The 24,853-nt window shown below is 38.5% G+C and overlaps 1 protein-coding gene across 2 annotated transcripts in view; it reads left to right on the forward strand.

Moving 5' to 3' along the window:
* Nucleotides 1-24,853, forward strand: part of ptpn5 (protein tyrosine phosphatase non-receptor type 5) — a 189,819-nt gene that overhangs the window by 160,634 nt on the left and 4,332 nt on the right. For both annotated transcript variants that reach the window (XM_063063225.1, XM_063063224.1), the window contains exons 7-11: nucleotides 5,056-5,135; nucleotides 16,677-16,814; nucleotides 17,369-17,479; nucleotides 20,746-20,909; nucleotides 21,311-21,424. In XM_063063225.1, coding sequence (XP_062919295.1) covers nucleotides 5,056-5,135; nucleotides 16,677-16,814; nucleotides 17,369-17,479; nucleotides 20,746-20,909; nucleotides 21,311-21,424 — 607 coding nt within the window. The remainder of the gene's footprint in view (nucleotides 1-5,055; nucleotides 5,136-16,676; nucleotides 16,815-17,368; nucleotides 17,480-20,745; nucleotides 20,910-21,310; nucleotides 21,425-24,853) is intronic.

The following is a 24,853-nucleotide window of genomic DNA, read 5'->3' on the forward strand; positions in this document are numbered from 1 at the left end:
GATTACAAATACCTGGGGATACGAATTGACAATAAACTGGTCTGGTCAAAGAACACTGAGGCTGTCTACAAGAAGGGTCAGAGCCGTCTCTATTTCCTGAGGAGACTGAGGTTCTTTAACATCTGTCAGACGATGCTGAGGATGTTCTATGAGTCTGTGGTGGCCAGTGCTCTAATGCTTGCTGTTGTGTGCTGGGGCAGCAGGCTGAGGGTAGCAGACAGCAACAGAATCAACAAAATCCTTCGTAAGGCCAGTGATGTTTTGGGGATGGAACTGGACTCTCTGACGGTGGTGTCTGAAGAGGATGCTGTCCAAGTTGCACGCCATCTTGGATAATGTCTCCCATCCACTACATAATGTATTGGATGGGCACAGGAGTACATTCAGCCAGAGATTCATTCAACTGAGATGCAGCACAGAGTGTCATAAGAAGTCATTCCTGCCTGTGGCCATTAAACTTTACAACTCCTCCCTTGGAGGGTCAGACACCCTGAGCCAATAGGCTGGTCCTGGACTTATTTCATAATTTACTGGCATAATTTACATATTACTATTTAACTATTTATGGTTCTATTACTATTTATTATTTATGGTGCAACTGTAACGAAAACCAATTTCCCTTGGGATCAATAAAGTATGACTATGACTATGACTATGAAAACCTAAGACAAAAACTTACAATTGAAGTAAGGAATAGATTTCAAAGTCTAGAAATAGAATCTGTTGAAGATGATAGCAATCATGTAGAAATGAAATTTAACTCTCTAAAGGATGCCTTAGTAGAATCAGCAAAGTCAGTGATTCCTAAAAAAGAAAAAAAGCACAAAGAATAAATGGATGACAGATGAAATCATAATTCTAATAGAAGAAAAGAGACGAAAGAAAGCAAATCCTATAGAATATAAGTCTTCAGATAAAAAAGTTAAAAGCTTATGTTAAAAAACCAAAGAGGATTGGTTAAACCAGGAATGTGAGCAAATAGAAAGAATCCCTATAACTGACCGAAAAAGGTTACAACAACAAATCAAGAATATCACTGGTAAAAAGCTCCTCTGTTCTTCAGGTGGATGTTTGAAAGCAAAGGACGGTACCATTATCATGGAAAAAGATGAGATTATGAACAGATGGACTGAGTATATTCAGGAATTGTTTGAAGACGATCGAGCCGAAACACCAGAAATTAAGAAAAACATTGAAGGTCCAAGTATTTTAAAATCTGAAATTCGTAATGCAATAAATAAGATGAAGAAAGGAAAGGCAGCAGGTCCTGTTGAATTAGCAATCGAACGGAATTGAAAAACTTACTGATTTAATCAATGACATTTATGAGACTGGAATAATACCCGTAGAGATGAAAAACTCTTCCTAAGAAAGCTGGAGCAATAGAATGTGAATTACATTGGACCATAAGTTTAATGAGTCATATCACCAAGATGCTTCTAAGAATTTTGATGACAAGAGCTAAAAGTGAGATACAAGGTGAAATAGGCAAAGAGCAATGTGGATTTGTGAAAGACAAAAGTACAAGAAATGCAATATTGATGTTACGGATGCTATCAGAACGAACTATTCAAGTGCAAAAAGATTTGTTTGTTTGTTTTATCGACTACACAAAAGCATTGGATAAAGTGAAGCACAATAAGTTATTTGAAATATTATAGGAAACTCTAGATCTAGATTCGAAAGACCTCCACCAAATCAGAAATCTGTTCTGGGAAAAAACTGCTGCTGTAAGAATAGATGGAGAAGTGACTCAGTTTACGAAAATCAAGAGAGGCGTTAGACAAGGGTGTGTTTTCTCCCTTAATTTATTTAATGTGTACAGTGAAACAATATTATAAAAACTAAGAGACATCTTGGGAATCAAAGTTGACGGTGAAAACATCAATAATTTCAGATATGCAGATGACACTGTGTTAATTGCAAGTATGGAGGAAGAACTGCAAAACTTAATCGATATAATTGTTGAAGAAAGTACAAAAATGGGTCTATCTATCAATTGCAAAAAGACAGAATGTATGGTGATATCTAAAAAGAAGGAGAATCCTATCTGCAGGCTGAGAATAAACAGGGAAGACATAAAACAAGTACAGAACTTTTGCTACTTGGGAAGCTGGGTGACATCAGATGGCAGGTACGACTTGGACATCAAAAGAAGAACAGGGATGGCAAAAGATACCTTTACGAGAACGAAGAGAATACTGACCAATACTAAACTAGGCATGACAACCCGCCTCAGAGTACTGAAATGTTACGTTTATCCAGTTATGTTATATGGATCAGAATGTTGGACAATATCTAGAAACATGAGGAAACGAATTGTAGCAGCAGAGATGTGTTTTTTGAGGAGGATGCAAAGAATATCATGGACAAAACGAATATCTAACAAGGATGTCATGAACAGAGCAAACACAAAAAGAGAAATAATGTATGAGATCATGAAAAGGCAACGTAACTTCATTGGACATGTGATTAGGAAAGAGGAGTTAGAATGTATGGTAATTATGGGAAGGATTGAAGGGAAGAGAGCAAGAGGAAGAGAAAGACAAATGATGATGGAGACAGCAACCAGAGAACTGGAAATGAATACCAATGAATTGATCCACTTGACCCGAAACAGGAGTGTGTGTGCCATGGCAGTCAAAGCTCAAACTGGGCATGATGATGATGATGAAATATCAATACACGAGATAGCTTCTATACATAGGTTAATTGTATGTCCATAATGTGATGCTCGGCACAGGAGTGTCTGTACATAAGGTGACTCTGACAGGAAATTATTAAGTAGTGGTGGTGGAGGATGTGAGGTGTTTAGTGGGTAGAAGTGTTGATCAAACTTACTGCTTGGGGAAAGTTGTTGTTTTTGTGTCTGGTGGTCCTGGTGTGGATGCTACGTCACCTCCACCCTGATGGGAGTGGGTAAAACAGTCCAGCAGGGTGAGTGGGGTTCTTCATGATGTTACTGGTACGTTTCCGGCACTTTCCTCTACATATGTCTTTGACGGTGGCTAGACCACTGCCAGTGATGGAGAAATTGAGGAGTGGACCCTGCCCAATACAACATGGGCGCATCCCTCCTCAATACTCATGGTGCCTATAGGAAGCATTCCCTCAAGAAGGCAACATCTATCAACAGAGATCCCCACCATCCAGGCCATGCCATCTTTTTGCAGCTACTATTGGACAGGAGCTAATGAAGCCTGAAGTCTCACATCACCAAGTTCAAGACCAGCTACTTCCCTTCAACCATTCTCTTGAACCAACTAGCAAAACCCTAATCACAATTTTTCAGCAACACTATGACCTCTTTGATAACTTCGTACTAAAATAGCTTTCTTTTCTTTTCTTTGTTTATCTTTGCTTTTTTGTTTGCTATTTCTACTCACTGTTTTTTCTTGTAAAAATATAAGTCTATGTTTTTGTTGTGAATACTGATTATATGATGCTATCTATGTGCCTATGATGCTGTTGCAGGCAAGTTTATCATTGTACCTGTACATGTGTATACCTGTGCATTTGACAAGACAAACCCGACTGTGCCTGCGACTATAACTGATTCGCTGGATGGTGAGACTGCACAAGGAAGAACAGAATTGACTCAACATGTATTCACTTGAGAGGAGAATAAGACATTTCAATGAAGCATAAAGGCTTGACACGCTATGTGAAGGGAGGATGTTTCCTCTTACTGTAGGAGATTTAAAAGCAGGAGCCTCAGTCTCAGAATACAGAATAAGAAAATTAAGAAAGATTTCAGGAGAAATGTGTTCACTCAGAAGTTGGTAAAGTGGTGCAATTCTCCACCATAGAAGCTGTGGAGACCATTACTAAATATAACTAGGAAGGAGAATGACCTCAGAGGTTATGGGGAGTAGGAATATGCCATTATGATAGAGGATCTTACTGAATTATGATCAATTTTGAAGGGCTGAATGATTTACCAGTATTCCTATTCCTCTACTTCTGATTTAAGATGGTGCTGCAGTAAGATGAAAAATGACAACTTACTGATGATTAAGAAAACAAGAAATACAACTTAATACTTTATTGATAATACCTTTTCTGTAAAAAAAATTATAGTATATGATCTCCACAAACAGTGAAGAGGCAAGCAATGGCGAGGCTAAGTCGAGGATTGACTCAGAAGTGTGTGAGTGGAAGGTGAAGTCAGGGTGAGGTCAAGGCATTTTCAAGGCCAAGTCAGGCTGAGGGAAGCAGAAAAAAGCCAGAACGATGGAGAGGCAGATTCAGGCCCCATCCACCTAAACCTAAACCTTTGATTGATCCAAGTACCAGGCTGATTTGGAAAGATCAGGCATGGGCTGAAATGTGGCAACGAGGCCCAGGCCCAGAGCGTATTGATGTGACAGGGTCCAGGAGTTAGAGTAACGAACGACCTGATGTTTGGACAATATAAATGCCCAGCCAGATGGATTGAAAAGACAAGGTGTTGGGACCAGAGTCAAGGGTTGGACTGGTTCTGCTCACTGTTCTGTATGTTTACTCCACCCTTCACTGCACTGAGGCTGTTGGCCAGCTCCGGGCTTTGTGTCTGAGGACCCACTTTCATTGCAAATGCGACTTGCTTACTTTTGTTGTTTGCATGATTCTTTTTCTCTCTCCTCACAATCAGTGTTTGTCAGTCTTTTTTAATGGGTTCTTTTAGGTTTCTTGTTTTGTAAAGAAACAAATCTCAAGGTTGTATAATATATACATTCTTTGATAATAAATGTACTTTGAACTTACCGTTAATCCAGTTGTTTCTCTCTCATTCACCCTGCTTATTACATACTTAGAAAATATAGTCAAGAGCTTGACTAAGATCATATTCTATTAAACCTTATCTTCAATAAGTAATTCCAATATTTTCAAGTAAGTGCATTGATAATTCTAATTTTTGAAGAGATCAGGAATATTTATTTGGGAACTAATTTTCTATTGTACTTTTTAAATGAATAATATTTGCTTCTATCACAATGTTGAGTAATCTATGCTTGTAAATTAGAATGATCGCTTTCAATAACAGAATGATCTTGATTTTTTTTTAATTTTCAGATCCCCACAGCAGAGTGTGCCTTACTATTAAATCATCAGAGGATCCACTTAGTTCATATATTAATGCTAACTATATTAGGGTAAGTGCAATAACTATAGATACAGCTTCAAGGGAACTCTGGGGATACCTTGGCTAATCTCAAAAATAACATTTTAATAATTAAAATTATATTACTTCAATTATGGTGTACTGTGGAATACCTAATACTCAGTCAGATCTAGTTTATAATTGTCCACATAATTACTGTTATTGTTTGTTAAATAAGGTTTAGGGCTATTTACTACCAATGTTCAGGAGTGCTTAGCAGAGTAGGATGTCCTGTGGTGAAATTCTAGAACTACTTTTTATGTTGCAACAATAACATTTATAGTAAAATGCCAAAAGGCATATCATAACCGTGTTATTGAATGAAAAGCCACTATTAGACATTATGGCAGATGACCAAAAGTTTGGTCAAGGAACAGTTTAAAGGGAAGGCTGTGAAGTAGGATAGAATCCTACAGCTGAGGGATCCAGCAGCGGAAGGCATGATCTCAGTGGTGAGGAGAATCAACTGGAGATTATCAAGAGGCCATAATAAAAGCATCACTGATATCTCAGGAGATGAAAGGACTTCATGAGGTTACAGAAGTGGAGAGGTACAGCCATGGAGAGACTCAAATATAAATATGATATTTTTAGAAATTAACCATTGCTGATCCAGAAGTAAAGAAGATGGTCAGAAAGCAGAGGGCGGATGGGTGAAAGGGATGGTGCAAGTTAAAATAGTGGAAACAACTGCCTGTCTTCCAAAAGAAATTGTCTGAATGTCTACTGGAATAATTGAGTCTAAGAACTATAAAGAAACAAGGTTAGAGAGATGAAAGTTTCAGCAGCACATTAGTGGATACAGGAAGGAGTAATGGCCACTTTTAGTGATGCCATGGTAAAATAGCTTAATTTCTTTAGAGCTGGTCGGAGACGATGCGCTCCATTGGGGGTGGTGTGGCACAGAGTCCAGGCCAGTGTTGCCCTCCTGCCCTCCTACCCTCCCCCTCCCACCAGTGTTCGCTTAGCAGAAGACCAACTCTGTTGTGGTCATCTGCAAATTTCTGCAGCATTGAATAGCTCAAGTTTGGACTCTTGTATTGTCTTGCATAGCTGTATCTTTCTACCTTATACATTCTGTGTGTGCTTTGTGCTGTGTGTGACTGTTGGTACCGTGTTTTGCACCTTGGCCACAGAGTAACGCTGTATCATTTGGCTGTTTTCATGAGTATTCATGCATGGTTGTATGATAATTAAACTTGAATTGAATTGAAGGCCGGGAGACTTCCGGTAGCGCTCATGGAGTGAAGTCGCGTTCTTGACTCGCTCCATTACCTCTGAGTTTTTTTTCTCTATGGTCAGCTATACTTTAATTAACCATTAAGGCATCAATTTTTACAATACTTTGAATTAAACTGAATTCTCTGACAATTGGATGATACTTAGATCTGCTATGTCTAAGAACGGGAAAAACGGCAAGGATGGTAAACCTCCGGTTAAACCGAAAGCTACGGATCTCCCCCCGACTGAATCACCGGTGACTTTGAAAGCGATATCGGAGTTAATTCAGAGGGAAATTTCAACCTCTGTTAGGGAGATGATTCGTACGGAAATTGCAGGCTCTGTTAAAGACCTGATTCATACGGAAATCTCAACTAATTTCCAGAAAATTGCCGATTTAATTGATAAGATGCAAACATGTATTGCGGAACATCAGTCGGCTATATCTGATCTTCAAAAATTCGCGCAACAAAGTGAGCTTAAGATGGGGAAAATCGAAGAAACAATTAATGTAATGAAGAAGAAACTTGACTTTTTGACTTTTAAAAACTCTGACTTGGAATCTAGAATGCGACGGCAGAATTTACGAATGATTGGCGTGAGGGAAGCTGTTGAAGCCAATAACCCCATGAAATATTTCTCTCAACTTTTAAAAGATGCATTCCCTACTGTATTTCCTGACCAACCACCGCTACTGGATCGTGTTCACAGAATCCCATCATACTCGTCTAGGTCAGATAGACCTAGGCATGTTATTTTACGTTTTCATTATTTTCAAGACAAGGAGAGACTGTTTCGATTCGCTCGATCTAAAGGTTTCATTGATTTTTCGGATCTTAAGTTCCGATTCGTGGAAGATTTCAGCAAACCAATCTGGGACCAACGGGTCCGTTACAGATCCGTGATGTCGGAATTCTATAAGATGGATTTAAGACCAGCGCTGCTGTACCCTGCACGTCTAAGGATTCGCATGTTAGATGGAGCCCTTCGTTTTTTTGATTCTCCATCGGATGCCCAGAGTTATCTGGATCAACTTTCATCTTCAACATCTTAATTGCCTTTTTTTTCAATTATCTCCGTTGATCGGAGGCTGTGAATTGGTTGGTTTTAACTTTTCTGTGCCCTATTTGGGCAGAAAAGTTTACTTTTGATTTCTTAATATGGCTGCTAAACTTTCTTTTTAACTGCGTCATTTCTTTCTTTTCCCAGGGGATTCTGGGTGGTTACTTCCCTTTTGTCATCTTACGTATTTCCTGTGCGGCCTTAAATTTTGTAGTTTTTTTAAATTTTATTCTGTTTTGCTTTTTATAATCACTTTATGTTAATAATCCTATTTTTTTTTGTTGCTGTGTCTATTCATGAGTTTGAGGTTTATTGTGGTTTTTTTTTAATATATATTTTCCGGCTTTTGTTCTGTTCTGTGTGTATTTTAATTGAGCTAACTTTTTTTTACTTATTTTTTTACTGTTTTACAATTAGCTGATCCTTTTTATATTTATACCTTTTTTTTAGGGAGCGTATACCGGAAGTCATGGGGGTAGTTTTAGCGCTTGCTTCTTTCTGGCGGGTCTGCTTTAGATTTTGCCTTGGGGTCTTGGGGTGGGGGGTGGTGGGAGGGGCTTCACGTTTTAGTTTGTTTCTCTTTGGGTTATATACATTATTGAAGTACTGGTTGCGTCCTTTTCCCCGGTATCTTTTGTATGTTCTGTTTCCTCTCCGGGTTTGTGGGTCGCGCCTATTGTCAATCCTCCTTGTTGTGGGTTGACTTTAGGATTTATGGAGTCTATTATTAATTTTGTCTCCTGGAATACTAATGGTCTTAATCATCCTATTAAAAGGAAAAAAGTTTTTAAAGTGTTCCGGAGACTTAAAGCACAAATTTTATTTTTACAAGAGACCCATGTACGGAGGGGGGACAGACTACGTTTTTTCAAATTCTGGAAGGGACAACAATTTCATTCGAACTCCAATGCTAAGATTCGAGGCGTCTCTATTTTTATAGATTCCTCAGTTACTTTTATACAACAGGATATTATCTCTGATCCGAATGGTAGATTTTTATTGGTTAGTGGTTTACTATTTAATAAAAAAGTAGTTTTGGTTAATGTTTATGCTCCTAATATGGATTGTCCGGAATTTTATAAATCATTGTTTGATCAGTTTCCGAATTTGAACGAGTTTTCATTGATTTGGGGCGGAGATCTTAATACCTGTTTATCTCCAGCTTTGGACCGTTCGGCTCCTTTACGGACTTTACCTAATAAATCTGCAAATTTGATTAATTTTTTCCTTTCTGATTCTGGGTCGACGGACATTTGGCGTTTTCTGCATCCTCAGGAAAAAGATTTTTCCTTCTTTTCACATGTTCATCATTCCTATTCAAGAATTGATTATTTTTTCATTGATTCTCGTCTCATTCCTTCAGTGATTAAATGTGATTATGATTCTATAACCATTTCGGATCATGCTCCACTTAAGCTTTCTATTAAAATTATGGCCAATATACCAAACAATAGACAATGGCGTTTTAATTCGCTGTTGCTTCAGGACTCGGACTTTGTTAATTTTATGAATGAACAGATTGAGCTTTTTTTTACAATTAACCATACAGAAGATATTTCGGTTAACACTCTTTGGGACACTTTTAAAGCCTATATTCGGGGTCAGATTATTTCGTATTCCGTTGCTTTGAGGAAGAAACAGAAGCAGGAGGAGATGGCAATTGTGGACAAGATTAAAGAAATTGATAAGAAATATGTTATGGCTCCTTCTGAGGAGCTATACAAACAAAGAACTGAACTTCAAATGGAACACAGTTTACTACTCTCGTCCTCGATTGTAAACCAATTAAAGAAAACAAGAAGTGATTTTTATGTTCACAGTGATAAAATTGGCAAGCTGCTGGCTAATCAATTGAAATCTAATTATGTTAAATCTCAAATCAATCAGATTTATAACCAAAATGATCGATTGATATTGGATCATGTGGGGATTAATCAAACCTTTTGTGATTTTTATTCTTCTTTATATCAATCAGAGTCTCCTCGAGATTCTAAATATATGAATGATTTTTTAGATAAGTTAGACTTCCCTCAGATTTCACAGGATATGTCTTCTTTATTAGATACTTCCATTACAATGGATGAGATTAAGAATGTTATTTTTTCTATGAATCTGGGGAAAGCTCCTGGCCCTGATGGGTTTACCGTTGAATTTTATAAATGTTTTGCTTCTTTATTGATTCCTTGGCTCTATAAGGTTTTTGAGGCTTCTTTGAAACTTGGTAAACTTCCGGAATCTTTTAATAGAGCATCAATTTCTTTAATACTAAAGAAGGATAAAGACCCTGCTCAATGTGCATCTTATAGACCAATATCTTTATTAAATGTTGATTCTAAAGTTTTTTCTAAGTTATTAGCAAATAGACTAGAAAAAGTACTTCCTTCTATTATTTCGGAAGACCAAACGGGTTTTATTAAAGGTCGTTACTCTTTTTATAATATTCGTACATTGTTAAATATCGTTTATACTCCCTCACAAAATGTTCCTGAGTGTGTTATTTCTTTAGATGCCGAGAAAGCTTTTGATAGAGTAGAATGGCCTTATTTATTTAAGGTGCTTGAAATGTTTAATTTTAGCTTGAAATTTATATCCTGGATTAAACTGTTATATCACTCCCCTGTAGCCTCGGTTCGTACTAACTCTTTAAACTCACCTTTTTTTCCTCTCTTTCGTGGTACTCGACAAGGCTGTCCTCTTAGTCCCCTATTATTTGATATTGCATTAGAACCTCTTGCAATTGCTATTCGAGAATCTTCAAATATTACTGGGATAACTCGGGGATTAAAGTCCCATAAATTATCACTCTATGCTGATGATTTACTTTTATATATTTCTAATCCTGAGAGATCCATTCCTGCTGTTTTAGAGTTATTAGCACAATTTGGTCTTTTCTCAGGTTATAAATTAAATCTTAGTAAGAGTGAACTTTTTCCGATTAATAAACATCTTCCCTTATATTATAAATTTCCATTTAAATTGATTAATAATTACTTTTCATATCTTGGGATTAAAATTACTTGTAAACATAAAGATTTATTTAAGACTAACTTTTTACCATTAATAGACCATATTACTCAACTTTCATCTAAATGGTTTCCCTTATATTTAACTTTGATTGGTCGTATTAATGCAGTTAAGATGTTTTTTTTGCCAAAATTTTTATATGTGTTTCAGGCATTACCAATTTTCGTTCCTAAATCTTTTTTTGATAAAGTTGACTCTAAAATTTCTTCATTTATTTGGCAGAATAAGAATCTGAGACTGGGTAAAATACATTTACAGAAAGCTAAGAGAGATGGAGGTTTAGCATTACCTAACTTTAGATTTTATTATTGGGCTATTAATATTCGACATATGAAATTTTGGTTACTTGACCGGGACATACTATCTATTCCTAAATGGGTAGCATTGGAATTACAATCTGTTCAGGGTTATACACTTGGTTCTATTTTAGGTTCCTCTCTTCCTTTTGATTCGAAACGCCTTAAGCAGGTCTCTAACCCGATAGTTAAATATGCTTTGCGCATTTGGTTTCAATTCAGAAAATTTTTTGATCTTAATCAATTCGGGTTAGCGATTCCTATTTTAGGTAACATATTTTTTCCTCCCTCTTTTACGGATCGCGCTTTTCAAACTTGGAAGACTAAGGGTATTTTACGGTTTTTGGATTTATTTTTAGATGGTTCCCTTATGTCTTTTGAACAATTATCTAATAAATATAACTTATCAAGAATACATTTTTTTAGATATTTACAAGTTAGAAATTTCCTAAGTACTATACTTTCTTCCTTTCCAATGCTTCCTCCTATATATATTTTAGATTCGATAATTAACCTTAATCCATGTCAGAAAGGTGCATCGGCTATGATTTATAATATTATTATGAAACTTAGGAAAGCTCCATTTGATAAGATTAGGGTAGATTGGGAACAGGAATTGGGGCTTACCATTTCTGTGGATGATTGGGGGCAGATTTTACAATTAGTTAATACTTCCTCTATTTGTGCTAAACATTCCCTAATTCAATTTAAAGTGGTTCATAGAGCACATATGTCCAAAGATAAGTTAGCGCGTTTTTATTCGCATATTAATCCTTTCTGTGATAGATGTTCGGGGCAGATAGCCTCTTTAACTCATATGTTTTGGTCTTGCCCTACTTTGGAAACTTTTTGGAGAGATATTTTCAATATTATTTCTAAGGTATTAAATATAGATATCTCTCCTCACCCTATTACTGCTATCTTTGGACTACCTAAAATTTCTAGTAATCTTTCCCCTTCAGCCCGTAGAATGATTGCATTTCTTACTTTAATGGCGAAAAGATGTATTTTACAACATTGGAAAGAGCTTAATGCTCCAACTACCTTTTTTTGGTTTTCTCAGACGATTTTATGTTTGAATCTGGAGAAAATTAGAAGTAACCTTTATGATTCTTCATTTAAATTTGAACAGATTTGGGGACCTTTTATTCGATATTTTCATTTAATGTAATATTTACCCTTCTTGTTTTTTTTTCACTGTTATAATGGAGGTCGGGATTGAGGATGTGATTTTAAGTTTAACTCTGTTTGGTTTCAAGTTAGCCCATTGCTTTGCTTTGCTTTTAGTTAGCTGCACGGTGGGTTTTTTTGGGGGGGGTTTTTTTCTTTTTTTTCCATTGATATATATAAAATTTAGTATACTATTATGTTATCTTGGTTTCTTATGCTTAAATTACATTGTTTGTAGTATTTTCTTTTTGGTATTGTTATCTTTTGGAATTTTATTATACTTTAACATTGTATTAATGTTTATATGGCTTACCTTTTTTGTATACTTACTTAATAAAAAGATTTAAAAAGAAAACAATTGAAGGCCATGCACAACATCAAGACTGCAAATCTGCTGGGTAGAAATTATGCATTGTATAATTCACAAGAGCTAACAATCTGAATTGTTAGTGCCAAGGATTACACTAGGGCAATGGTTCTCAACCTTTTCCTGCTTGTGGCCCACTTGAGACTATCATTTACTTCTGTAGCCCCACCCTCCATAGTCTCTGTTAGATACTAAAGTTTTCTTTTGGTCAACTGTGCTAATTATTCCCATCTACAGTCAACATTTATCTTTTAACAGGATATAGGTAATATGTGTTAAATATAATGTTACAGTTGTATATTAAAAATAAAACTATTTCAAGGCTCTGAATAGGATACTTTATTTATAATATATATAATATTCTTCCAACCTGCAATGAAAAACTGCTTAATATTGTTACTTCCAGTACTTAGTGAGTACCTTGTGATTAATGCAAGCTAACGAGTTTTTGAATGTCCGGTTTAACTTGGTTAAAGATAATTGAAGATCGCCTCTTCTCACAGCATCAAGATAGTTACAAGCTTTTAATAGCAAGTGAGGAGCTTGACTAAGATCATATTCAATTAGATAATTGGGAAATTAATAACAACTTTGCTCTCTCCAAGAGCTGTGGAAACTTATTTTGCATATCTCTAGTTATACAGGAATTTTGCTTGCTGTGTTTAAATTTTGCTTTAGCTGTTACATCACAACTCAATGGGATATTGCTGATATTTTTCTTTGCCGCAGTAATCTTACATAAAAAATGAAAACAAAATATACCTATGTACATGTGTATATATATATACGTATTTGTATATATGTGTGTGTGTGTGTGTGTGTTTTATATATATATATATACACACATTTTGAAAGGGAGAACATAACTACATCTCTGAAGATCCTTGCTGCACCTGGTGACCCTATGATCTCTGTCTCAGAGGCCGATATTCGGCTGTCTTTAGGGCGGATGAACTCTTGCAAGGCGGCAGTCTGTGATGGAATACCTGCTAAGGCTCTGAAAACTTCTGCCAGCCAACTGGCGGGAGTATTCAAGGACATTTTCAACGTCTCATTACTATGTTTGGAAGTTCCCACCGGCTTCAAAAAGGCAACAATTATATCTGTGTCTAAGAAGAGTAGTGTGAGCTGCCTTAATGACCATTGTTCAGTAGCACTCACATCTACCATGAAGAAATGCTTTGAGAGGTTGGTCTTTGCTAGAATGAATTCCTGCTTCAGCAAGGACCTGGACCCACTGCAATTTGTCTATCACCACAAGAGGTCTAAAGCAGACGTAATCTCAATGGCTCTTTACAAGGCCATATCTCTTTTGGACAATACAAATACCTATGTCAGGATGCCGTTTGTTGACTACAGCTCAGCGTTTAACACCATCGTCCCCACAGTCTTGATGAATAAGTTAGAGAACCTGGGTCTATGTACCTCCCTCGCCAATTGGATCCTTGATTTCCTAATCAGAAGACCACAATCTGTGTGGATTAGTGATAATATCTCCTCCTTGATGACGATCAACACTGGCGCACCTCATGGGTATGTGCTTAGCCCACTGCTCTATTCCTTCTATACCCATGATGGTGTGGCTAGGTATAGTTCAAAGTTTGCTGGTGATACAACCATTGTTGCTAGAATCTCAGATGGAGATGAGCAGGTGTACAGGAGCGAAACATATCATCTAGTTGAGTGGTGTCACAGCACCAGCCTTGCATTCAACGTCAGTAAGACAAAAAAGCTGATTGTGGACTTCAGGAAGGTAAGACAAGGGAACACGAACCCATCCTCATAGAGGGATCAGAAGTGGAAAGAGTGAGCAATTTCAAGTTCCTGGATGTCAAGATCTCTGAGGATCTAACCTGGTCCCAACATAGCAATGCAGCTATAAAGAAGGCAAGACAGTGGCTATATTTCATAAGGAGTCTGAAGAGATTTTGCTTGTCAACTAAAACACTCAAACGTCTATGGGTGTCCACAGGCAGCATCACTGTCAGGTATGGGGAGCTGCTGCACAGGCTCAAAAGAAGCTACAGAAAGTTGTAAAGTTAGTCTGCTCCATCTTGGGTACCAGCCGCTGTAGTATCTAAGACATCTTCACGGAGTGGTGCCTCAGAAAGACGACGTCTATTATTAAGGACCCCAATCACCCAGGACATGTCCTCTTCTCGATGTTACCGTCAGGAAGGAGGTATAGAAGTCTGAAGGGACACACTCAACGATTCAGGAACAGCTTCTTCCCCTCTGCCATCTGATTCCGAAATGGATATTGAATCCATGAGCACTACCTCACTTTTTTAAATATATAGTATTTCTGTTTTTGCACTGTTTTTAATCTATTCAGTATACACATATACACACCTACTGTAATTTGTTTATTTTTCTTTCTATGTTACCATGTATTACATGGACCTGCTGCTGCTAAGTTAACAAATGTCATGACACATGCCAGTGATAATAAACCTGATTCTGATGTGTGTATATATACAAATGTTTGTATGTATGCAAGTGATTTTGTATATATAAACAATACCAACAATGCAATTGTGTGCGTAGGCTCTATAGAAAATGAGTAAATGTCGAAGAATTATAATAAGTATAATCTCATGTGAAGAAATATTGGCACTGAATATACATATAAAAATAAAACTAGCTTTTTACGCACTATTTTTTAGAAATAATTTAATTTTTAGGCAATTTTTTAAAACTGCTATCATATATGCAAATTCTATGTGGCGATAAGAAGTATTCACTCACCAAGAAAAGCGCATTAAACCCTTTCAAAATATGATTAGGTATCAGGGATTTAATAGAAGTTGTAGTGGTAGATAGTGATGCAGTGCTAAACTTCACTTGTTCTTGCTTCTCTGCAGTTTAGCTGTTTCTGGCACCGCAGTAAGTTAAGCCTTCATAACACACATGGGTCAGTAGAAGGCAAAACAGAACCAGCCTCCTGCTGCATCCTCGCTGACTGGCCTTGCTGCAGAGAGCCCCATCCAGCCTTCAGCTTGTTCATGATATTCATACTGTTTTAATTGGATTACTACAACACAGGCCATGCCAGGCTCTCCATATTAATCCCCTTTTGATGAGGGTTTTGATGGAAAACCTGGCAACTTCTGACAGTCTATCAGTTGGAATTAGATGTGGAAGGTTCCCCATTAACATGTAATTATCTATAACTAAGTAATCATAATCACTAGCCGGTGGAGCACGTTGCAAGGTAACCTGCTGGGTCAAGCCTGCCTGCTCACTGTATATTCAGTGATTTGGGGATGGATGTTCAGCAGAGTTCAGCAGGCCGCCCTGCAGGGTGTGAATACTGGTTTGTACATGGGTCAAGCATCAACAGAGACAACAACTGACTTGCTGCACAACCCCTCCCCCAACACACACCGACTAAGCTGTTTGGCTGCTTCACTTGCATCAGCTAGCATGCTTTCCCATTTATTTCATTCAGCATTCCAATTAAATTACATATATTCACTTTCTTTTAACTTACAGACAGGATTTTAGTAATATTTCATCAAAACAGTGAACATATCATGGTCCATTCAGAAACTCCTGTGACTCCCAGTTTTTTGTTTTTACTTGTGGCTCCTACAAAATCTGGCACTGGGAACCACTACACTAGGATACCCAAGATGAAATGTACATGATGAGTCTAATGTGTTCCAATGCCCGCATCTGGTGTTAAGGTGACAGGACCCATTGGAATACAAAACTTTTTTTTATCCAACTTCAGGCTCACCTCAGTCATCATGCAAAGTGGGTGAGGATGTGGACAACAATTTAAAACAAAAAGCAATTCTGTCCTTCTCAGGCATCTCCATTCACTTCTTCATCTGTGTCAGTTTGTTCCATCACCATCTTCCACATCCCAGCCTAGAATACTGTTTGATGTATAATTGTGAGCCAGTTGTCCTTTACTTGCTATAAATGTTTAAAATACAACACTGCCATTCCTGATTTATTTTGAGTGATGTATCCACAAGTACTGTAAAACACTGAAGTGCCCTTGGCCAATCCTTGTGTGCATTCAATCCACTGCTTAACGCATAATCAATGCGGGAGTTGCATTAACAATCTTACAGAATTTTGCAGGGTCAAGTACAAAACCTGACAGTGAGAAATTAATAATTCATCGGAACAAGTTGTTCTATTTCATGAGTCTACGTAGAATGTCCTTTGGATGGCGAACTCATTGTCTGCTTCTCTGGACTCTGCAGGAACTAAGTACAGATTTGACAGCTTAGTTTTCTTGCACCCTTCCTTATGACTAATTGAACCGCTACAGTACATTCTACTCTGTATAACGACAGGAGAATTGCAGACTGTACTGTGTTATGGTATTTCTTTCCATTAATACAACTATTAAATTGACATTGTTTTTCGTTTACAGGGCTATGGAGGGGAGGAAAAGGTGTACATTGCTACTCAGGGACCAATTGTGAACACCGTGTCGGATTTCTGGACAATGATTTGGCAGGAAAGGTCAACCATTGTTGTCATGATCACAAACCTGGAAGAGAAGAATGAGGTACTGCGATAGCTGGCACCAGATTGATTCTGTAAAACTGAAGAAAATTACCAGACAAGACAATTTGTATTAATCAGAAAATGTTTTTACTTTCATGCCTTCCAGCACTTTTAAGCACAAGCATTATACATCTGTTAGTTTACTCAGTGAGTGCGAGCATCTTATTCGCACCTGCCCCACATTTTCCATACTATCAGTTTTTTCCAGGATGGTTAACTCTAATTAAATTAAGGATTGACTCCTCATAGTCAGCATACCCAGTGGCACAGCAGACACCCTACTTACCGAAGAGCAGTACTGTTCTTTTCTCTACTGAACTACAATCTCAATTTTTAATTGTGTAGGCAGTCTTTCTGATAGGAAGCAAAACACAACATACTTGATGGATTTAGCAAAATAAAATCCAGGAGGCTGAACTCCTGTAACTCAGCTGAGGAGTGTCAGTCAGTCTGGAGATGAAATCAACAGGAAGCAGCAGCTACATAACAGATCAGAATGCTGGTTTGTCCTCAACGGCTCTCTTTCAAATGCATTCCTCTGTTCCATTATTTCAGAAATGTACAGTGTATTGGCCTGAGTATCAAGCCAATTATCAAGGAATCGAAGTCATTGTCAACAACGTCCTACATGCAGATGATTACAGTTTGAGAAACATCACCCTGAAGGTGAGAGAATGTTGGCTATTAGAATTTGATCTCTACCTTTATTGTTGGATCAACTATGGTTGAAGAATATTATTTATTCATTCCATTAATATTATAATTTTCCATCTCTTTTACGGCATTAACAATATTTCCAATGCCCTTTCATTGTGCAATATGCCCTGTCGCACAATGCCATATACTGTAGATGGCTCCAAGTATGAAAGACATAAAAATATAAACAATGTAGAAGGAAACTAAAAATAATTGTAGGTGGTCAAACAGGAGTTTTGAAAATTCCGAAATAAATTATTAGGATTATTTCAGACAGCAGATACGCTGTTGAAGAGCTCACACGTTGGAGGAAATCAAAACTAAAAAGAAAACTTGGCATGACATTTAGAACGTTGACAAACTTCTATAGAGGAGTTATTGATTGGTAGCATCGCAGCAGAAAATTCTTCAAAAAGTAAGTAGTGGATACAGCCCAGTCCGTCACAGGTGAAGCCCTCCCCACCATTGAACACACCTACATGAAGTAGTTGTCACAGAAAAGCAGCATCCATCATCAGGGACCACCACCCACCCAACACCCATGCCAAGCTTCTTTCTCAGTGCTGCCATCAGGAGCGAGGTACAGGAGCTACAGGATCCATACCGTCAGGCGCATGAGCAGTTATTACCCCTCAACCATCAGCTCTTGAACCAGAGGGGGTAACTTCACACAGCTTCACTTACTTCGCCACTGAACTGTTCCCACAATGAATGGACTCACTTTGAAGGATTCTTTATCTCATAGTCTTGATACCAATTGCTTACTTATTATTATTATTTCCTATTTTTCTTTTGTAGTTTCACAGTTTGTTGTCTTTTGCACATTGATTTTCCACCCTGCTGGGTGCAGTTTTTCATTGATTCGATTATGAGTTCACGAATTTATTGAGTATGTCCACAAGAAAATGAATTTCAGGGATGTATATGCTGACATGTAAGTACTCTGATAATAAACTTACTTTGAACTTTGATTTCAGTTGATGCATTTGTAAAGGTGTGGCATCCTTTAGTCTCGCGAGACCATGGATCTGCTCCTGGAAAGTCTTGCTTCAGTCTGTGTTGGTAGAGCAGCGTCTGTTATTGCAGTGAGGTGACGCTGGACTGTCCTCTCCAGGGCGCAGGCCTGGGCAAGGTTGTATGGAAGACCGGCAGTTGCCCATGCAGCAAATCTCCCCTCTCCACGACACAGATGTTGTCCTAAGGAAGGGCAAGGGCCGATACAGCTTGGCACCAGTATTGTTGCAGGAGTTGCCAGAATGAGGTTGAAGGCAACGTCGGACTTAGGGACTCCGGCTCCGGATTTGTCCTCAGGGTTTATCCCCAAAGCTTTTCCCATGAGTGGGTATGGCCACAAGGCAGCAGAGGTTTGAAATCAGAGTTTTCCCTCTCTTAGATGGACTGCCTTCCCAGGCTGACGAGCTCCATCTACCCAAAGCACTGGTTTTAAGGCACCAGGACCTGCCTTCGCCCCTTCTCCTGTCAGTAGAAACAGTTCCACCGGGCTTAGAGGCTAAGCCACACGAGAAGGCCAGGAGTTGGACTAGGTTGTCAGAGGTTATTTGAGGTGCATGCCGTGAGGAGCACTTTTAGGTAGTGGGAGCTTGTCCCCACTACCACCCCTCAGCTTGACAACCTTGGAACTAAAGGATAACTAAGTAAATAGGGAAACACACTTGAACGGATACTACAGATTGACCAAATTGATTAGAAGATTGAGATCCAGAAAAAAAGGAAGAACCTAATGTGTCTGATGTTCTTCTGTCATTCTTAATTTTCTTCACTCCTGTGCACAATTTCTGAGGAGGCAGACACAATAGGGCCATCCTCAATTTCAGAGACATCAAAGCAGTGGTGCATATCAAACCAATTTTTCTTTCCAGAGAAGTCAATGCAAAGTCAAAGTGAATTTGACTTTTTTTTAACTGTCCACGATTATCCCCGTATTCCCTGTTGAAACCAAAGCCATGGTCAGGGACAGAGGACATGAGTGTCTTATTGACACATGAACACTGATTGTTATTTCTGGATAATCAAGGGACCCAATCAAAGATGATTGCTGCAAAAGCGGTAGCCACCAATATCTGTGCACTGCAGGAGAAGCTTAAACTTCTGTCATGGCTCTAGTCCAGGCTCTAGGAGCTTTTAAGAGTGTTACAGCAGTTCAGATTATCAGTCCTTCAGCAAATTACGATAGAAGATGCAGTGGGTTTGTGGCACAAATTTGCTGTACTCTTTTAGGATGTTGACATTCATCCTACTCCAAGTGGTGATCTATACTTATTGTACATTTCCCCACAGCATAAAAGGAGGCCATTCAGTCCACCAAATCTTTGCCAGCCCTCAGAAAAACCCCATTCCCACCTTATTACCCTATAATCTCTTCTCCCTCTCATGCCCTTCAATTCTACTCTGCTTTTTCTACTGTCTGCCTACACTAGAAATTATTTGTTATGTCCCAATTGACCTACCAAATAGTACAATTTCGGGATGTGAGAGTACACCAGAGCACCCAGAGAAACACATACAATGACATGGACAATGTGCAAACTCTACACCGACAACACAAGAGACTAATCCAGACTGCTAGAACTGTGAGGCAGTAGCTTTACCTGCTGCTCTACCATGATGACTGGCTGTGTCAACCACACAACTAAAAATGACTGCTAGTTTTAACCGATGTGTTGTAGTCATGGACCTGTATATCCCCCAGTATAAACACAACCAAATCCACATTCCTTGAATCTAAACAACTAGTGCCTCTTCATGATAACAGTTTTCTATACAAAATTCTAAATTGAAGTTATTTTTATACACTGGGAAAGGAATGAAGTGAAATAGTTTTCATAGAATGAAGAATATGGTTAATCATATTCAAAGAAATCAGGGAATAAAGTTGAATACAACTTTCTTTCTGGCAAATAACAAATTAATAGGGAAATTTGTAGAATTTTATACCATAAATTAAAAAAAACATAAATAAACACAAAATTAATTTTTGTGCAGAACATTCACCTCTCACTTGAATAATTATATGGTGCATTCCTTTCAGAATTTCTATAAATTATTCTTCTTTCTGCTGCTATAATTTACATACACTCTCTCATGTACAAATATATCCCTAATTATGGATTTAATCCTATAACCATTTAACATAACGAAATTTAATTATCACACCCCATAGGCTGACAGGCTAACTTTTTCCAAACAATAGTTTTCAAACTTTTTTTTGGTTTTAGGATGGTTTTGAGGAACGACATTTAAAGCACTACTGGTACACATCCTGGCCAGATCAGAAGACACCAGACAATGCTCGACCACTTTTACAACTAGTGCAAGAAGTGGAAGAAGCCAGAATGCAAGCAAAGAAGGACAACAGTGGACCAGTTATAGTCCACTGCAGGTAGAATGAAAATATTTATACGATTTCAGAGGTGGAACCTCACTGTATTTTTCCAGACCTAATCTTTCCCATGAACTTCGTTCTTAGAATTCCAACACCTTCACCTGGGAGATTTAAACATTAACATGTGAAGTCATTTAATTTTGGCTTCTTGATTTGCTTATTCTTCCTTTTTTCGTGGTAATCTAAGATTTGGTTGACATGGTTCTTCGCCGTACTTCTCTGTCATTAAAGCAAGCTCTAGAATGATTACCTTAGTGAGATGCCTATAAAAACAGATGCTCTTAACAAATTCTTCATTTTGCTTCACATACTTGTTGTCTTAGCAGTGCAAAATCTAGAGTGCCATCAATTGATATGGAATAAGCTCTTTATTTGGTTTACTTGTTTTTGTTTTTCAGTGCGGGCATAGGGAGAACAGGTTGTTTCATTGCCACCAGCATCTGTTACCGAGAGCTCAAGTATGCTGGCATGGTTGATGTACTGAGGACAACTTGTCAGCTCAGGATAGACAGGTAATTGTGAAAGATAATTGTAGGCATTAAAAGTTTTGGAAGATAAAACAGAATATGAAAAAAGATTTGCAATAATGGTGCATACAGAATAAAACAAATGTATAAATGCCTCATTGTATTCATCAACGCACTGCAAAAATTTTGTTGAACATAAGCAAAGACTGCAAGTACAAAATACCATTGATTAATGAATTTATTTTGTAGAAATTCTTATCATGCCTCAACATAATTCATCTAATGGCTTTGGCACTATGCCTGTTCAAACAGTTTGAAAATAAGATGGAGAGTAACTACTATTACAAGTATTGGATTAAATGATGGCTAAACTAAGAGTCAATTATCCACATCTCACTACTTCTTTTTCATTCTTATCCAATTTCCCTTTGAGACCTATGAACAAATCACCCTCCAACAACCTCTCTGCAGTCCTTTTCAAATGCTAACCATTTGCGCTGTATTGTTTTGTATAAAGTATTTCCATATGTTGCCTTTAGTTCTTTATATCTATATTTCCACTTTAAACCTGTGTTCTTTAGAAACAGTTTCTTTTTGTCCTCTGGAATTATTTTTTTATTTCGAACACTTCACATCCTAACTTTCTTTGCTCTAAAGAATTGGATCAAATTTTGGCCAGTAAGCATTTTATGAAATCTTCTATATAGGCATCCGTTAGTCTCGTGAGACCATGGATTTGCACCTTGGAAGGTTTCCAGGGCACAGGCCTGGGCAGGGTTGTATGGAAGACTGGCAGTTGCTCATGCCACAAGTCTCCCCTCTCCTCGCCACCAATGTTGTCCAAGGGAAGGGCACTAGGGCCGATACAGCTTGGCACTGGTGCCGTCGCAGAGCAATGTGTGGTTGTTCCTTGCTCAAGGACACAACATGCTGCCTCAGCTGAAGCTCGAACTAGCGACATTCAGATCACTAGACCAACGCCTTAACCACTTGTCCTCACGCCAACACTATGAAATCTTATTGTATTCTACATTAATCAGGTTAGCAACCTGTCCTGCCATCTTCAAGGTAAATGCACTTTTACCCATTGGTGTCTCTGTTCCTGCACTATTATACTTACTTTGCCTTCCTTCACGTCTTCCTACCAAAATATACCACCAATTTTCTGTGTTAAATTTCATTTTCGGTACATTCACCTAATGCCAACATTATACTCTTCATTGTTCACAAATTTTCAATGTTTTATGTTGCCTTCACATTTTGAAACTTATTTCTATGCAACCAAATTTAAGTTATTAATACATATCATGAAAAACAGTCCTCCCAGCAATGCTTTCTTGAGAACAGCAGTGACTTTAATTTGAAAAACAACAACCCTAGTAATGCTCCCCAAATCGTCCTCCGCTGCATTGATGACTCCATTGGTGCTGCTTCGTGCACCCAGACAGAGCTCGTAAATTACATCAATTTTGCCTCTGCCTTCTACCCTACCCTTAAACTCACTTGGTCCATTTCTGATATCTCCTTCTCCTTCCTCGATCTGTCTGCCTCCATCTCTGGAGACAAACTGTCAACCGACATCTTTTATAAACCTGATTCCCATAGTTTAAAAACACAAACACGAGGAAATCTGCGATGCTGGAATTTCAAGCAACACACATAAAAATTGCTGGTGAATGCAGCAGACCAAGCTGCATCTATAGGAAGAGGTACAGTCGACATTTCGGGCCGAGACCCTTCGTCAGGACTAACTGAAAGAAGAGATAGTAAGAGATTTGAAAGTGGGAGGGGAAGGGGGAGATCCAAAATGATAGGAGAAGACAGGAGGGGGAAGGGATGGAACTGAGAGCTGGAAAGTTGATTGGCAAAAGGGATATGAGAGGATCATGGGACGGACGGGAGGCCAAGGGAGAAAGAATGGGGGAGGGCCTTGGCAATACCCCATCCCACCCTGTCTCCTGTAAAAATGCTATTCCCTTTTGTTACTTCCAAAAGGGAGATTTTTCCCTTTTTCCTTCATCTCCACCACATCTGTTCCCAGGATGCAGTTTACATTTCCAGGACATCAAAGATATCCCCCCCCTTCTTCAATGAACACGCTTTTCCTTCCTCCAGCATTGATGTTGCCCTCACACTCACCTTCTCCATTTCCAGAACCCCCCGCTTTCCACAGTGTTTGCGCCCTCCATGATTCCCTTGTCCTTTTGTCCCGCCCCACTAATCTCCCTCGTGACCCTTATCCCTGCAAGCAGACAAAGTGATACTACACTTGCCAATTCATCTCCATTCAGGACCCCAAACAGTCCTTCCAGGTGAGGCAATGCTTCACCTGTAAATCTGCAGGGATTGTCTATTGTGTCTGGTATGACCGATGAGGCCTTCCCTCCACTGGTGAGACCTGTCGCTAATTGGGGGACTGCTTCATTGAGCACCTCTGCTCCATCCACCAAAAGCGGAACGTCCTGGTGGCCAAACATTTTAATTCCAATTTCTATTCCTGTTCCGACATGTCAGCCCATAGACTCCTCTTGTGCCACAATGAGGTCACCTTCAGTGTGGAGGAGAAACACCTTATATTCTGTCTGAGTAGCTTCCAACCTGATGGCATGAATATCGATTTTCTTTCCGTCTGCATAAAAATATTCCTTCCCTCTCCCCTCTTCTTCTATTCCCCACTCTGGCCTCTTATCTCTTCTCACCTGGCAATCACCTCCCCTTGGGTCCCCTCCCCCTGCCCTTTCTTCTATGGTCCACCTCTTCTCCTATCAGATTCCTTCTTCTCCAGCCCTTTATCCTTCCTACCCACCTGGCTTCACCTATCACTTTCTAGCTAACTTCCTCCCCTTCCCCCACCTTTTTATTCTATTGCTTCCCTCCTTCCTCTACAGTTCTAAAGAAGGGTCTTGGCCTGAAATGTCAACTGTTTATTCATTTCCATAGATACCACCTGACATGCTGAGCTCCTCCAGCGTCTTGTGTGTGCCGCTTTAGATTTCCAGCATCTGCAGGCTTTCTCATGTTTGTGATTAACTGTTCACCTTGACTCTGTTTTCTGTCCCCAGGCCAATTTCTTATCTATATTGCCTCTTTTAGTCCATGGCCTTCAACCCTGCTGGGAACCTATCATATTACACTTTATCAAAAGTCCATATACACTTTAACTGCACTGACCTTGTTAACAGTATCAACTCCAGCAAACTAGTTAAACACAATTTGCTTTTTGACAAAGAAATGATAAGAAGAGCAGTGTGATTTGTTCATTGAAGAATACAATAGTAATTATTCTGTACAATGCTTTTAGTCTGATTGAGAACTTGTATTATAACTGCTTGGAATAAGAATATTTCTGAATGTGTTCACAAATAATTTGAAAATGATCTGAAAGGGATATAAAAATCCTTTGCCAGCTAAACTTTGTATTTTTAGGGAGGAGGGTAATCCAGAAGCCAACAAGATCACCATAAATATATGATT

The sequence above is a fragment of the Mobula hypostoma genome, chromosome 11, assembly GCF_963921235.1.
Source record: "Mobula hypostoma chromosome 11, sMobHyp1.1, whole genome shotgun sequence".
Taxonomy (NCBI): Eukaryota; Metazoa; Chordata; class Chondrichthyes; order Myliobatiformes; family Myliobatidae; genus Mobula; species Mobula hypostoma.